General features: G+C 34.4%; 1 protein-coding gene across 7 annotated transcripts in view; it reads right to left on the reverse strand.

The window, feature by feature from the left end:
* FSIP1 (fibrous sheath interacting protein 1) overlaps positions 1–14,651 on the reverse strand; it is a 322,107-nt gene that overhangs the window by 196,969 nt on the left and 110,487 nt on the right. For all 7 annotated transcript variants that reach the window (XM_074235080.1, XM_074235081.1, XM_074235082.1 and 4 more), the window contains one exon: positions 6,590–6,727. In XM_074235080.1, coding sequence (XP_074091181.1) covers positions 6,590–6,727 — 138 coding nt within the window. The remainder of the gene's footprint in view (positions 1–6,589; positions 6,728–14,651) is intronic.

The following is a 14,651-nucleotide window of genomic DNA, read 5'->3' on the forward strand; positions in this document are numbered from 1 at the left end:
CATCAATAAACTCCCTAAGAAATCTCTCCAGGTCCAGATGGATTTACAAATGAATTCTACCAAACATTTAAGGAATAATTAATTCCTATTCTACATAAAATATTTTTAAAAATAGGAGAGGAGGCAGCTAGGTGGTGTAGTGGATAAAGCACCAGCCTTGAAGTCAGGAGTACCTGGGTTCAAATCCAGTCTCAGACACTTAATAATTACCTAGCTGTGTGGCCTTAGGCAAGCCACTTAACCCCATTTGCCTTGCAAAAATCTAAAAAATAATAAATAAATAAATAAATAAATAAATAAATAAATAAATAAATATGGATAGGAGAGGAAGGAGTTCTGCCAAACTCCTTTTATGACAACAATGTGGCACTGATACCTAAACCAGGAAGAACTAAAACAACAAAAAAAAATTATAGACCAATCTCCCTAATGAACATTGATGCAAAAATAAAATTTTAGCAATGAGACTACAGATAGTATTTATAGGCAGGGATGGTTCAACATCAGGAAAACACTCAACATATTTAAATATATTAATAGCAAATCCAACAGAAATCATATGATTATCTCAATAGATGCTGGAAAAGCCTTTGATAAAATACAGCATCCATGTCTATTAAAAACACTAGAAACTTCAGGAATAAATAGTTATCCTTAAAATAATAAATAGTATCTATCTAAAAGATAACTAATATATTTAATGGGAAGAAACTCAGAGCATTTCCAATCAAACCGGGGTGAAACAAGGATGCCCAATATCACCATTACTATTCAATAAGGCATTAAAAAATGTAAGCAGGACTTCCAGCCAAGATGGCAGAGAGAAGACAGGCACAGTTGTAAAGTCTCCTGATCTTTTCCCATCTCCAATATGAAACAAACATCTTAACAGAAGTCTGATCCACAAAACCCAGAAAGAAAAACCCAAAGAAAGAACATCTACCTCAGGATTTGTCTTCCAAAGCCATGGGTGAGTCTGGGAGCAGAAGGCAGATCAGCCATGGATCAGCCTGGTTAACAACAAGAGACGGGGAAAAGTCAGGGCCCAAGAGCAGCCCTGCTTGATGAACTGGGCTGAAGCCTGGTCAACCGTGGGGGCTTGGGTCTACTAGGAAGCAGAGGCATTGGTGTTGGCGCTGACCTTCTGGAGCTTGTCGACAGAACTAGGGGGAGAGTTCTGGCACAGGAGAGCTGTGGACACCATCCCTGAACTCCTGTGGTCTAAGGAACTCTGAGACCATAACTCCATTGCCACTGAGGCCTCTTCTGAGGAAAAAAAAAAACAATTACAGACTACTTCTGCCCCAGGCACAGGTGTGTGAGCAGAAGAACCAGCCCAGCTAACAATAGGGAAAGGGATGACCTCACCCCAGGGTAGAGCCCACCATTGATTGAAGACAAAAGGATTTAACAGCTTCAATCACTCCCTTCAGGCTAACGGAGAAGGCTTCAATCAAGGTCACAGACACTCCAGAGAAAGCAACCAGCACCTCCTACTGGCCAGCTGGAGAAATTACACTCAGTGAGAAAAGCCTCAAGGGACCCCCAACACCAAACCTCTGTGAAACAGACCCTCCCTAACTCAAGGTCTTAGCAAAATGAAGAAATACTGAATACATATACATATATATATATATATATATATATATATATACATACATATACATATGTATATGTATATGTATATGTATATGTATATGTATATGTATATGTATATGTATATGTATATGTATATGTATATGTATATGTATGTGTATATATGCACTCAGTGGGACAGCACCCAAATTCTTAGAGGAGAAGCTGAAAGAACTAGAGGAAGACACAGACAGCAAAATTCTACTAGTGGCAGACCTCAACCTCCTGCTCTCAGGTCTAGACAAATCAAATCATAAAATAAACAAGAAAGAAGTTAAGGAGGTAAACAGATTGTTAGAAAAATTATATATGGTAGACTTATGGAGGAAACTGAATGGGGATAGACAGGAATATACCTTTTTCTCTGTAGTATATGGCACTTATACAAAAATTAACTATGTACTAGGACATAAAAACCTAATGATCAACTGCAGAAACGCAGAAATAGTGAATACATCTTTCTCAGATGACAATGCAATAAAAGTCATGTGCAATATTTGGCCAAGGAAATATAGACCCAGAACCATTTGGAAACTGAATAACGTCACTTTAAAGAATAAGTGGACCAAAAAACAAATTATAGAAAGAACTAATCATTTTATCCTACATAATGGCAATAATGAAACAACATACCAAAACCTATGGGATTCACTCAAAGCAGGTGTCAGGGGATATATCTTTAAATGCTTACATGAATCAATTAGAGAAAAAGGAAATCAATGAACTAAATATGCTACTAAAAAAATTAGAGAAAGAATGAATTAAAAATTCTCAGTTAAATACCAAATTAGAAAGTCTAAAAATTAAATGAGAAATTAATAAAATCGAAAGAAAAAAACCTGAATTAATAAATAAAAACAAAAGTTGGTTTTATGAATAAAACAATAAAATTGATAAAGCTCTGCTCAATTTGATTTAAAAAAAAAGAAAGAAGAAAACCAAATTGCTAGTATCATAAATGGAAAAGGAGAACTCACCACCAATGAGGAGGAAATTAAAGCAATAACTTGAAATTATTTTACCCAACTCTATGCCAATAAATTTGACAATCTAAGTGAAATGGATGAATATTTACAAAAATATAAGTCGCCCAGGTTAAATAAAGAGGAGATTAAATACCTAAACAATCCCTATCTCAGAAAAGAAATTCAACAAGCCATCATTGACTACCTAAGAAAAAATCTCCAGGGTCTGATGGATTCACTTGTGAATTCTACTAAACATTTCAGAAACAATTGGCTCCAATTTTATATAAACTCTTTTTTTAAGTTTTTGCAAGGCAATGGGGTTAAGTGGCTTGCCCATGGCCACACAACTAAGCAATTATTAAGTGTCTGAGGTTGGATTTGAACTCAGGTACTCCTGACTCCAGGGCTGGTGCTCTATCCACTGTGCAACCTAGCCGCCCCTATATAAACTCTTTGGAAAAATAGGGTAAGATGGAACTCTGCATAACTCTTTCTATGAAACCAATATGGTGCTGATACCTAAACCAGGAAGAGTTAAAACAGAGAAAGAAAATTATAGACCTATCTCCATGATGAATATAGATGCAAAAATCTTAAATAAAATCTTATCACAAGCTATCACTGGGATAACACATTATGATCAAGTAGGATTTATCCCAGGAATGCAGGGTTGATTCAATATTAGGAAAACTGTTAGTATAATCAATTATATCAACAACAAACCTATCAGAAATCATATGATCATAGTAATAGATGCTGAAAAAGCTTTTGACAAAATACAGCACCCATTCCTATCAAAACCACTAGAGAGTGTAGGAATAAATGGACTGTTCCTTAGAATAATTAGCAGTATCTATCTGAAACCATCAACAAGCATTATATTCAATGGGGAGAGGCTAGAAGCATTCCCAATAAGATCAGGATTGAAAGAAGGATGCCCATTATCATGAATACTATTCAATATCTTATTAGAAATGTCAGCTTCAGCAATTAGAGAAGAAAAAGAAATTTAAAGGAATTAAAATTGGGAAGAGACAAAATTCTCACTCTTTGCAGATGACATGACGGCATATCTAGAGAATCCCAAGAATTCATCCAAAAAACTACTAGAAAAAATTAGCAATTTTAGCAAAGTTGCAGGATATAAAATAAATCCTCATAAATCCTCAGCTTTTCTATATACATGACTAGCAAGATACAGCAGGAAGAGCTAGAAAAAGAAATCCCATTCAAAGTAACCTCAGGCAATATAAAATACCTGGGAGTCTATTTGCCAAGGCAGGCTCAGAAACTTTTTGAAAACAATTATAAAACACTTCTCACACAAATTAAATCAAATTTAAATAACTGGACAAATATCAACTGCTCATGGGTAGGTAGAGCTAATATAATAAAAATGACAATTCTACCAAAACTAAACTACCTGTTTAGTGCCCTACCAATAAAAATTCCAAAAAATTACTTTAATGAGTTAGAAAAAAGTTGTAAGTAAATTCATATGGAGAAATAAAAAGTCAAGAATTTCCAGGGATTTAATAAAAAAAAAGTGCAAAAGAAGGGGGCTTAGCCCTACCCAATCTAAAATTATATTATAAAGCATCAGTCATCAAAACTAATTGGTATTGGCTAAGAAATGGAGTGGTGGACCAGTGGAATAGACTAGGTGCAATTGCAGGGAATGATTATAGTAATCTGCTGTTTGATAAACCCAAAGAGTCCAGCTATTGGGATAAAAACTCTCTCTTTGATAAAAACTGCTGGGAAAATTGGAAGTTAGTATGGAAGAAACTTAGATTAGACCAACACCTCACACCCTTTACCAAGATAATCTCCAAATGGATATGGGATTTAGACATAAAAAAAGAATTTTTTAAGCAAATTAGAATATCAAGGACTAGTTTACCTGTCATATCTATGGAAAGGGAAGCAGTTTATGACTAAGGAAGAGATGGAGAACATCAATAAAAAAATCTAGATGATTTCGATTACATTAAATTAAAAAGCTTTTGCACAGATAAAACCACTGCAACCAAGATCAAAAGAAATGTAGAAAACTGGGAAACAATCTTTGCAACTAATGTTTCTGACAAAGGACTCATTTCTAATACACAGAGAACTGAGTCATATTTTTAAAAAAAGGCATTCCCCAGTTGACAAATGGTCAAAGGATATACAAAGGCAATTTACAGATGAGGAGATCAAAATAATCCATATAGTCATATGAAAAACTGCTCTAAATCATTACTTTATTAGAGAAATGCAAATTAAAGCTTCTCTGAGGTACCACCTCACGCCTGTCAGACTGGCCAATATGACCAGAAAGGACAATGACCAGAAAGGACAAGACCCAGTAGTGGTATTTCTAGATCAAAGGGTATACACATTTTTGTTGCCCTTTGGGCTTAATTCAAAATTGCTCTCTAGAAAGACTGGATGAGTTCACAGCTCCACCAACAATGTATTAGTGTCCCAGATTTCCCTCATCCCTTCCAACATTGATCATTGTCCTTTCTGGTCATATTGGCCAGTCTGAGAGGCGTGAGGTGGTATCTCAGAGATACTTTAATTTGCATTTCTCTAATAAAGTAATGATTTAGAGCAGTTTTTCATATGACTATATGGATTATTTTGATCTCCTCATCTGTAAGGTAATTTAATTTTTCACATTTCATATGGCTCAAAAAAATTACAATGTAACTCTATGTCCAGTTATGGATTGAAACTTTGTGTGAGAAATTCCTTAGTATCACATGGAGTGTGGGAAACTTTGGAGTTTTCTCATCTCTCTGCCTCTTAGTCCCTTTTCAGATGCTCTAGGAACTTCAGTATCTGACATCTCAAAGGAATAGTGACCAGACCTCCTCTTGTAACCCTACAGCACCATGAGACTTAAAATATGAATAATTTTACTTTTCCGGTAAATGGAATTATACAAAATATACATTCTAATCCATTGAAAGTAGCAATAAACTCACAGAAGAACTTTGAATAGTCAGTGACTTCGGCATCTCATTAGATAGAACTCTAGTTGGGGGAAATGGTTTCCTCCATGTCAGTTCTCTCTCTCTCTGAAAGCACACCATAAACTGTTTCTGGAAGTTTGGGGGTCTGCTAATCTTGGAAGATTTCATAAATCATTGCTCCCTATAACTTCCCCTTGTCATCTGCCACAACTTTCTATACCTACAGCTTTCCCCAGCTACCAGTCATTTCATCTGTAGGATTTCTACAGCCCTCCTGAGTTCCACTCAGTGGTGATTGGCTTATCAAAGGCCATCTTTGCTGACTCTGAAATTCTGCTTTTCTCCTCATTCTCTAGCTGATTATGATTGCTCCCATTCCCAAGTGAAAAGTGCTCAAAAAGTAATCCATGTGAGCACTCTGGTTGTGCTAAGAATTAAAAAAAAAAGCACCACCATTATTCTAGTTTTCTTTTGTACATTGGTCCCCATTACTGAAGGACCAACATAGTAAGTTGTCTCTCACAGATCACATGCACTTTCTCCCCTTAGCCATCATAAGCATATTTCTCTCCAATTAGATATACGATGGCTCAATTCAATTTGTATCCTCTCTCCTCCACTATCTGGGCAATGTGTCACCTACCCCATCAACACTTCCTATTTGATCAAGAGACTGTGCTGACAAAGCAATCTACTTTCTTCTAACCTGTCCCTTTATCCTTTACTTTATCCTAGAACAGCTAGGCCAGTTTTTATATTCTCTGAGTCAGCTTCCTAATACTACTAATAAATGGAGGGATGCTTCTAGCTGCTCCCAGAATACTTTGTGTGCCAAGGAAAGAGGGATTTGAGATCCCTATGACTGAATTAAATCTCTAATTTTATTCAAATTCTTATTTTTAAATTCCATGTTAATTTTCCTGGCTAATTTGATACATCACAAAGTATAAACAGAATTCTGAAACCTTCTTTGAAACCTAATTGATCATAATTCAAATTTGAAAGTTTAAAATATAAACTTACATTATCTTCCTCCAATTCTCTCAGTTGCTGATCAATTTCTTTAAGCCGACTTTTTTCTTCCCGTTGTTCTTTGATGTGTCGAAGCAATTTATCCCCTGGAGTCACTTTCATTTGTGTGTTATCATTAAGAACAGTTCCCTGCCAAAGACAAAATTAATTATATATAAAAGAGGGAAGCAAATTCCCATATATTATTCTAAAGCAAGAAAAAAAAGTATACAATAATCCAGCTTCTCCTATCACTTCTTTCTTTGATAAGCTTCATTACTCTCCAACAGTAAGTTTTTCTTCATCTCTAAATTCTTACTTACAGTTCCTTTTCTGAAAAAAAAATAATCCACAAAATCAATACAACCTAATCAATAGAAATAAAATGTATTGCCCTTATCATCATTAACAAATTGAAGTCTTCCAATTCTAAAAAACTTGTGATAAAAAATGCTATTCAGGGGAAGCTATTCAGAGCACCAGCCCTGGAGTCAGGAGTACCTGGGTTTAAATCTGACTTCAGACACTTAATAATTACCTAGCTGTGTGGCTTTGGGCAAGCCACTTAACCCCATTTGCCTTGCAAAAAAACTAAAAACAAAACAAAACCAAAAAAATGCTATTCACATCCTGAGGAAGAACTGTGGAGTTTAAATGTATATCAAAGCATACTATTTTCATTTCTATAATTTGTTTTCTTTCCTATGGTTTTTCTTTTGTTCTGATTCTCTTTCACAATATCATTAATGTGAAAATATTTTTAATATGATTTTACATAAATAACCTAAATCAGATTTCTTGTCTTGGAGGGGGGGAAGAAAAGAGTAAGAAAAATTTGGATTTCAAAATCTTAGAAAAATCAATGTTGAAAACCATATATATGTGTATATATACATATATAATTGGAAAATAAATAAAATATTATTAAGATATAAAAATTGAAGTCTTCAAGTCATATTCTCTCAAAAGTAATGTTATTTGATAGTGCTAATTTAGATGTTTCCAGTGGTAAGATAACTCTTCTGGTCATACGTCAATAAAAATTTATTAAACAGTTACTACCATATAAACTGTGTCAATCCAAAACAAAGACTAAAGCTAAAGGAAGACAACTCTTGGGGCAGCTAGGTGGCATAGCAGAGTTCTGGTCTTGGAGTCAGGAGGACCTGAGTTCAAATTCGGCCTCAGACACTTAATAATTACCTAGCCGTGTGACCCTGGGCAAGTCACTTAACCCCATTGCCTTGCCAAAAAAAAAAAAAAGAAAAAGAAGACTACTCTTTCTGAATAAGATTTTACAATATAAAGTCGTATAGCACCTCATCTGTGTTTTTTAACTGTTTAGAACCATTTTTGCCTGTGACTTGGATTTCAAATTGTGACTTGGTATCAATATATAACTTGGTGCAAAATACAAAAACCTTGACCCATTAAAATATAGATCAATTAAAATTTTCATATGACACCAAGATAAATGACAGAACTTAGAATACAGATACAGTAAAACAAATAACCAAAGTAATTTAATAATGACCATTAACATTAACAACAAGTCTCCTGACATTTTAGTAACCCACTCTCACTGTCAGCAAGTATCATCTTGTATCCCAGATGTTCCATGTCTAATATCTCTAGAACCATCTTCTCTGAGGCATTTTAGGATAGGTCTTGTTCTCAAGGAAGCTATACAGGAGACTACTTCAGTAGATTTATTTCTCTGTTTTCAAATTATTTATAGAGATACCTTAGAAGTTTCCATTGAAATCTTTTACAAAAGAGATCTAAATACAATTAGGGGTGATACAGAATAGAATCAATCATAAAATGTAATCAGGATCATTTGATTTTTCTCAATTTCCATCTTTCCACAATAGGAGCTTGTCACAATTTTCTCTGACTGGTCAATCTGAAGACAAGAATGATTAATCATTATATAAGCCATAGCAAGAATAATTAAAGCCATGGACTAGTTCTGAAAAGGGAAATAAATACAATTTAGTATAGTGTCTCAAATTTAACTTCTCCAATAACTAATTTATGTGGTGAAAACCAGCTTAAACTTTGTGGTTCTAATTTTATAAATAATGGAGCAATAAGAACACTAAATTAGGGACACATAGTTCACAATTTAAGTTTTTACATAACCCTTTAGAATCATTTACATTTGATATATAGGACTGTCTGATCTTGTTGCTTTCTCATAATTTTACATTTTAGTTCATTATAACTTTTATTTTATTTTTTTTTCTTTTTTTGGTTTTTGTAAGGCAATGGGGTTAAGTGTCTTGCACAGGGTCACACGGCTAGGTAATTATTAAGTGTCTGAGGCCGGATTTGAACTCAAATACTCCTGACTCCAGGGCTGGTGCTCTATCCACTGCACCTAGCCGCCCCCTCATTCCAAATTTTTAGGAGGATAAAATGCTATTAGGAACTCAATACTATACCATAGAAACAATGTAAAGACTAACAGACTGACTTCTGTGGGGGGAGGGAAGCAAAAAATAGGGGAAAATTTGTAAAACTCAAAATAAATAAAATCTTTCTTTAAAAAAAGCAAAAATTTCAATTTCATAAAAAAAGAATTCAATACTACATAAAAACATGGGTAACAATATTCTTTGCAGGCAGATGCTTACACAAATGAATTTACTTACAAGAGGCTAACTTTACAAATACACTTAATTCCCAATTGTATTCCCAGAATAGAGTAGATCAAATGAGCTGTTTGTAATAAAACATATTCAACTGGAATAGATATTATGCAAAAAATACTCTCAAATAAGATGACCGATTGCAATGAATTTTTATTTGGCTAGGCAATGAAGGTAAGTTAATCCAAGATCACACAAATAATTATTAAGTGTCTGAGGCCAGATTTAAACTCAGTTCCTCCTGACTCCAGAGTCAATATTCTATCAACTGCATCACCTAGATGAACCTGAAATGAAATTCTTTTTCTCAAAATGAAACAGAAGAGGTTTCTGACTTTACCTTCATAAATTAATAGATTCATATCTTTGTTTCATAAGTTTTTTTTACCTTTATCCAGTTATTTCCATAACATTCTGAATGAAATACTTCAGGGACTTAAATGACTTTCTAAGTATTTGTGGGCAAATGACAAGCCCAAGCATTAATTTACTTTATTATCTGGGAAATGAAAGGACTACACATTAAGATTGAAAACATTAAGATCTTAAATAGTTGTACTATACTCCTATCTTTTACTGACCACTTCCCAATTATAGTAATTTGCTATAAATGGAAAAAGCAGGGGCATGATTGTAATAGCATCAAAACTGGTCCCCAGCCTAAACCTAAGGGCACAGATTAACTCAATATATTGATGCCAGAATAAAGTTTACTTAGTTCTATTTGATTTCAGGTGGAAGCTATAGTTGACAACCAATCATGCAGTAACTATTCGACCTTATAGCCACTCAGGATGAACTAGGTGGGAGACATTATTGTTCAAAATGAAATACAGTAACACCACAATTCTGGTGGGCTTCATAACTCATCAAGCCCATTACTCTCTCATTTTGAAAATGTTTCAGCACTCCACACTTGCTCGAGATTCATTGCACTTGCTAGGACTTGTACGAGTGATGCCCTGCAAGAGAAAATGCTTCTTCACTTGTTACTAGCTCCTCCATGACTCTCTCTATGAAAGAGAGATCAATTACCATCTTACAATAGCTCAGAACAGTGCAGAACCTCAGGATAAGCCACTAGCTCATTGTTTAGACCTTGACTAGTTTGGAGTGAAGGTAAGTAACAATTGTTTCTGTTTTGGTCATAAACCTTGAGGACTTCCTTTTCCCAGATTGTTTTTTAATACTATAGAAGAGGTTATTCTTTGCCTTCTTACTTTATTATTTGCCTTAATCTCTGAGAAGCTCTAAAAGTATTGCCCTCCCAGTTTAAGCAAAAGTGGATCTTCTTGGCCTCTTTGCCTCATATTTCTCTTCCCTCACCTTAATCAGAGACTGGGTTTTGCCTCTGCACATAAGGCCATCTCCAGTTGCCCTGATGTCTATCTGACCAGGTTGGTAACTTTGGTTTCGGTTTTGCCTCTGCACATAAGGCCATCTCCAGTTGCCCTGATGTCTATCTGACCAGGTTGGTAACTTTGGGTTTTTTTGGTAAGGCAAACAGGGTTAAGTGGCTTGCCCAAGGCCACACAGCTAGGTAATTATTAAGTGTCTGAGACCGGATTTGAACCCAGGTACTCCTGACTCCAGGGCCGGTGCTTTATCCACTACACCACCTAGCCACCCCCAGGTTGGTAACTTTGCAAAGCACCCCTTTCATTAAATCCAACTCAACTGCATGTCATGGCATCACTCCTTGATATCAAGATCCTCTTAGAGAGCAAAGGACAAATAACAAGCCATTATGCCAGGAACTTATCTCAGGACAGGTGAAGTTAAATTTTAATTTTATTTTTATGAAATTGTTCCTTTTATCCATATATCTACAACTTCATTACTTAATATTAGCCCAGTAAAATGTGAAAGTTCTGTGATACTTTAATGAATTATTTATAATTACACTATTTCTTATGAGAAAAATTCATTCATTAATTGGTTTCATCACTTGTCAAGAATTCCCAAACAAATTTATGATGTGTATCAAGGTATCAGTGTAACACAGTGGGGAAAGTGAGTCAGGAGGTTCCTACCTTTGGCTATGCCAAAGTTGTCCCATCAGTCTTTTCCCAGAAAATGAACATCTACCTGTCACAGTTCAGGATCATACTCCCTCTGAGTATCTTATGGCATTTCTCTCAAATGATAGATTACTGACTTAATGATCCATTAGACTACTCAGAAAAAAACTCAGAAAAATGTCAATTACAGTCCCATGAGATTTTGCCTCAAATATAGTAAATTTCAGTAATCAAAACTTTAGGGCTGGATACAGTTATTACTACTCTCACAGTGTTGAAATAGGCAGTAAATGTTTACTAGAACTTAAACAAAAAATTTCACTTAACACACACCTTTTTTTCTTCTTCAAGTTTAAACTCATCCTGGTATGAAGACCATTTATTAGAAATCATTTCCATGTTTTATAAATATATAAGCTTGAAAATTCTGAGTAACAATCCTCAGTAATAAACAGTATTTCCATATCTCAAATAAGTTCTTTCAAATGGCTAATAACCTTGCTCAAACAGATGATTTCAAGAAAACTGACATGTTTACAAATAAGGGGAGTCCACAAGGTCTTTCTTGTATCTTTTCTCAAAATAATTATTAAATTTTTTCATAATTTTTCCAATCTCTTCCAAGTCTCATCACTCAGTTATGAACCTGAGTGGAATGATTTTTCACAAGCTATCACAACTCTTCCATCTGGAAATGTTCAGGAAGACTTGGGCTTTATTCCTCTTACTCCCTTAATTTTCTCTTTTATATGGAGAAAGCAATGGAGTTCTTAAAATTCAAATTGAATATAATTGTGTGAGATAAGAATCCACTTAAAAAAATATAGACTCCACTGAGCAAAAAGGAAAGTTTATTTTGGCTTTTCTCAAGAAAAGGGCACCCCCCCCCCCCCCAAGTCTCACAAAGGTAGTGAAGATCAAGGAGTTGCCCCAGGTGACAGTTAACAAGATTATATGTATGACCTAGCACAATTCCCGCCTCCCTAGCCCCATCTCTTCCAGCCTGATTGGTTAAAGTTTCAGAGTTACAATCTTTATGCAAAAAATCTACCCAGAAACAAAGAAAAGAATAAAAGGTTTTCATAAAATATTACCTCCCCAATCCAGATGACAAGGGTATCAGAAGATTTCTAATGACCCTCTGTTAAATGAATTAATGTCTGAGTATGCAAGGTCTTCTTAGTTTAAGCACTTATCAAACAAGACAAGACAGGCTACTGTCTCTCAGTCCATTATCAAACAGGCGGCTAAAAGGTCTCTTCTCTGGAAGTATCCCACTATTTCACTCCCTAACAGAATCAGGAGACTGTCTGACTGGGAATGCAAGGCCTCTCTCCCTCTTCTAAGAATAGTCTAAGTGTAATAGTCTGTCTTTGTTTTAATGATTTTTAACCCTGAGAGGACTTCACCAGAAATACTAACTCCTAAGATGGAATATTCCACTCATAACATATTATAAAAAAGGATAGATATCTCATACAATTTACAGCAAAATTTCTAATTTCAAGATACACACCAGTTTAAAAAGTTATTTTTAAACTAATTAGTATATAACTTTAGTTTGTAAAACTACTTATTTAAATAAACATTCCAATCAAAACTTCCTTTTGGCTGTTTCTGACATGTACAAACCTTTTCTCTTTTCCATGAATAAGAAAAGAGTTAATAATAGGCAGGCAGTTTCTAAGTTTCAGATCTAAATTTTTCTTTTGTAAATTTACTGACACTTTCCCTCTCTCCCCAAAACATGCCTCTTTATAATCAGTGAGATAATCTTCATATCCTAGCTGTAAAACAACAAATCTGTCATTCTCAGGGTAGGTAAATGATCTTAATTTCCTTAAAAAAAATTCTAAAAAATATTAACTCAAAACTTCTTAGAATATTTCAAGTTTTATAAAAATACTCAAACCACAATTAGGGAGTCACCATAAAGAATATGTTGAATTTGGGGTCAGCAAGGCAGCAGAGTGAATGGAGCACCAGCCCTAGAGTCAGTAGTACCTACGTTCAAATCTGGACTCAGACACTTAATAATTACCTAGTTGTATTGGGTGAGTCACTTAACCCTATTGCCTTAAATAAAAATTAAAAATTTTAAAAATTAAAAAAAAAGAATATGCTGAATTTGTATTCATCCCTGCAATTTCCAGTTCTTTGCCTGGAACTTCTTTCTTAATGTAAGCAATTTTTAAACTTTCCTATTCAAGTCAGATGTGAAGTTATTTCTTCCACCTCTGAAATCTTGCATATTTAAGCATTATAGAATTTTATATAATATCAACAGCAAAGCTAATAAAAGTTTATAACCATTCCAAATAGCAATTCTCAAATATTTTATCAAACAATGAAAAAATTTATGAAATCATTATTATAAATCTCACAGTTGTGATGTTATCATATTTCTCAGTATAAGCATGCAATTACTTTTATATTTACAAGTACTAGGAAATACAAATAAAGTTCTACCAGTTTAGTTTCACAACTGTTATAGTTAGATTAGCTCAAAATATGTTGGGCTAAATATTATAAATCACAAATATTATAAGTCATTATAAGTTTCACACTCTAATATTATTAGTGGATGATTGATAGGGTTTTGGAGGGCTTTGGGGGGTTTTTTGTTTGTTTATTTGTTTCAGTAGGCAAAAGGGCTCTAAAGAATCAGGTCAAATTCTAATAGGGTATGACCCTTTTTCCTCAGGTTGAAATATTTGAGAATTTTCACAAAACACAAAGAGAGTTAGTACAATGATTCCCGATTTGAAAGGATCTTAGGAAATACATAAGGTATACAGAATACATAAGATAATAGCCATATCTAAAGCAGAATAAGCACCAAGAATAGCAATAATCAACATTTATATAGTATTTAATATATGATATGGGCAAGGCCAAGTAAGAAGTCCTCCACAAATAAGAGTGCTCTTACAAATGCCCCTGAAAGAAGGGAGAGCACAAATTTTATGTTGTTCAGCTGTTTTTTGTTGTTTTTTCAGTTGTGTCAAGCACTTTAGGTTTCTTGGCAAAGATACTGGAGTCATTTGCTATTTTCTTCTCTAGATCATTTTACAAATGAAGAAACTGAGGCAAACAACAGTAAATGTCTGAGATCTGATTTGAAGTCTAAAGGTAATTCATCTAGATTCCTAGACTAGTGCTCTGTGCTATGTGGCTGCCTGGGGTACAACTATTAGATGCTTCTCTAGCTTCATTTACAACAGGCTATATAAGGATTCGTAATTCTTAGGGCAGTGTGGTATATAATGAGGAGAAATATAAATTGAAACTTTCCTCTTTGAAACTTTTAGTTTTCAAGTAAAATTTATGCACTTAAACTGTTAACAGGGCTGTAAAACCCTTAGGACTCTGTTTTTCAAAGATTAGGATATGTAAAGG

Source organism: Macrotis lagotis, chromosome 4 (assembly GCF_037893015.1).
Source record: "Macrotis lagotis isolate mMagLag1 chromosome 4, bilby.v1.9.chrom.fasta, whole genome shotgun sequence".
NCBI classification, from domain to species: domain Eukaryota; kingdom Metazoa; phylum Chordata; class Mammalia; order Peramelemorphia; family Peramelidae; genus Macrotis; species Macrotis lagotis.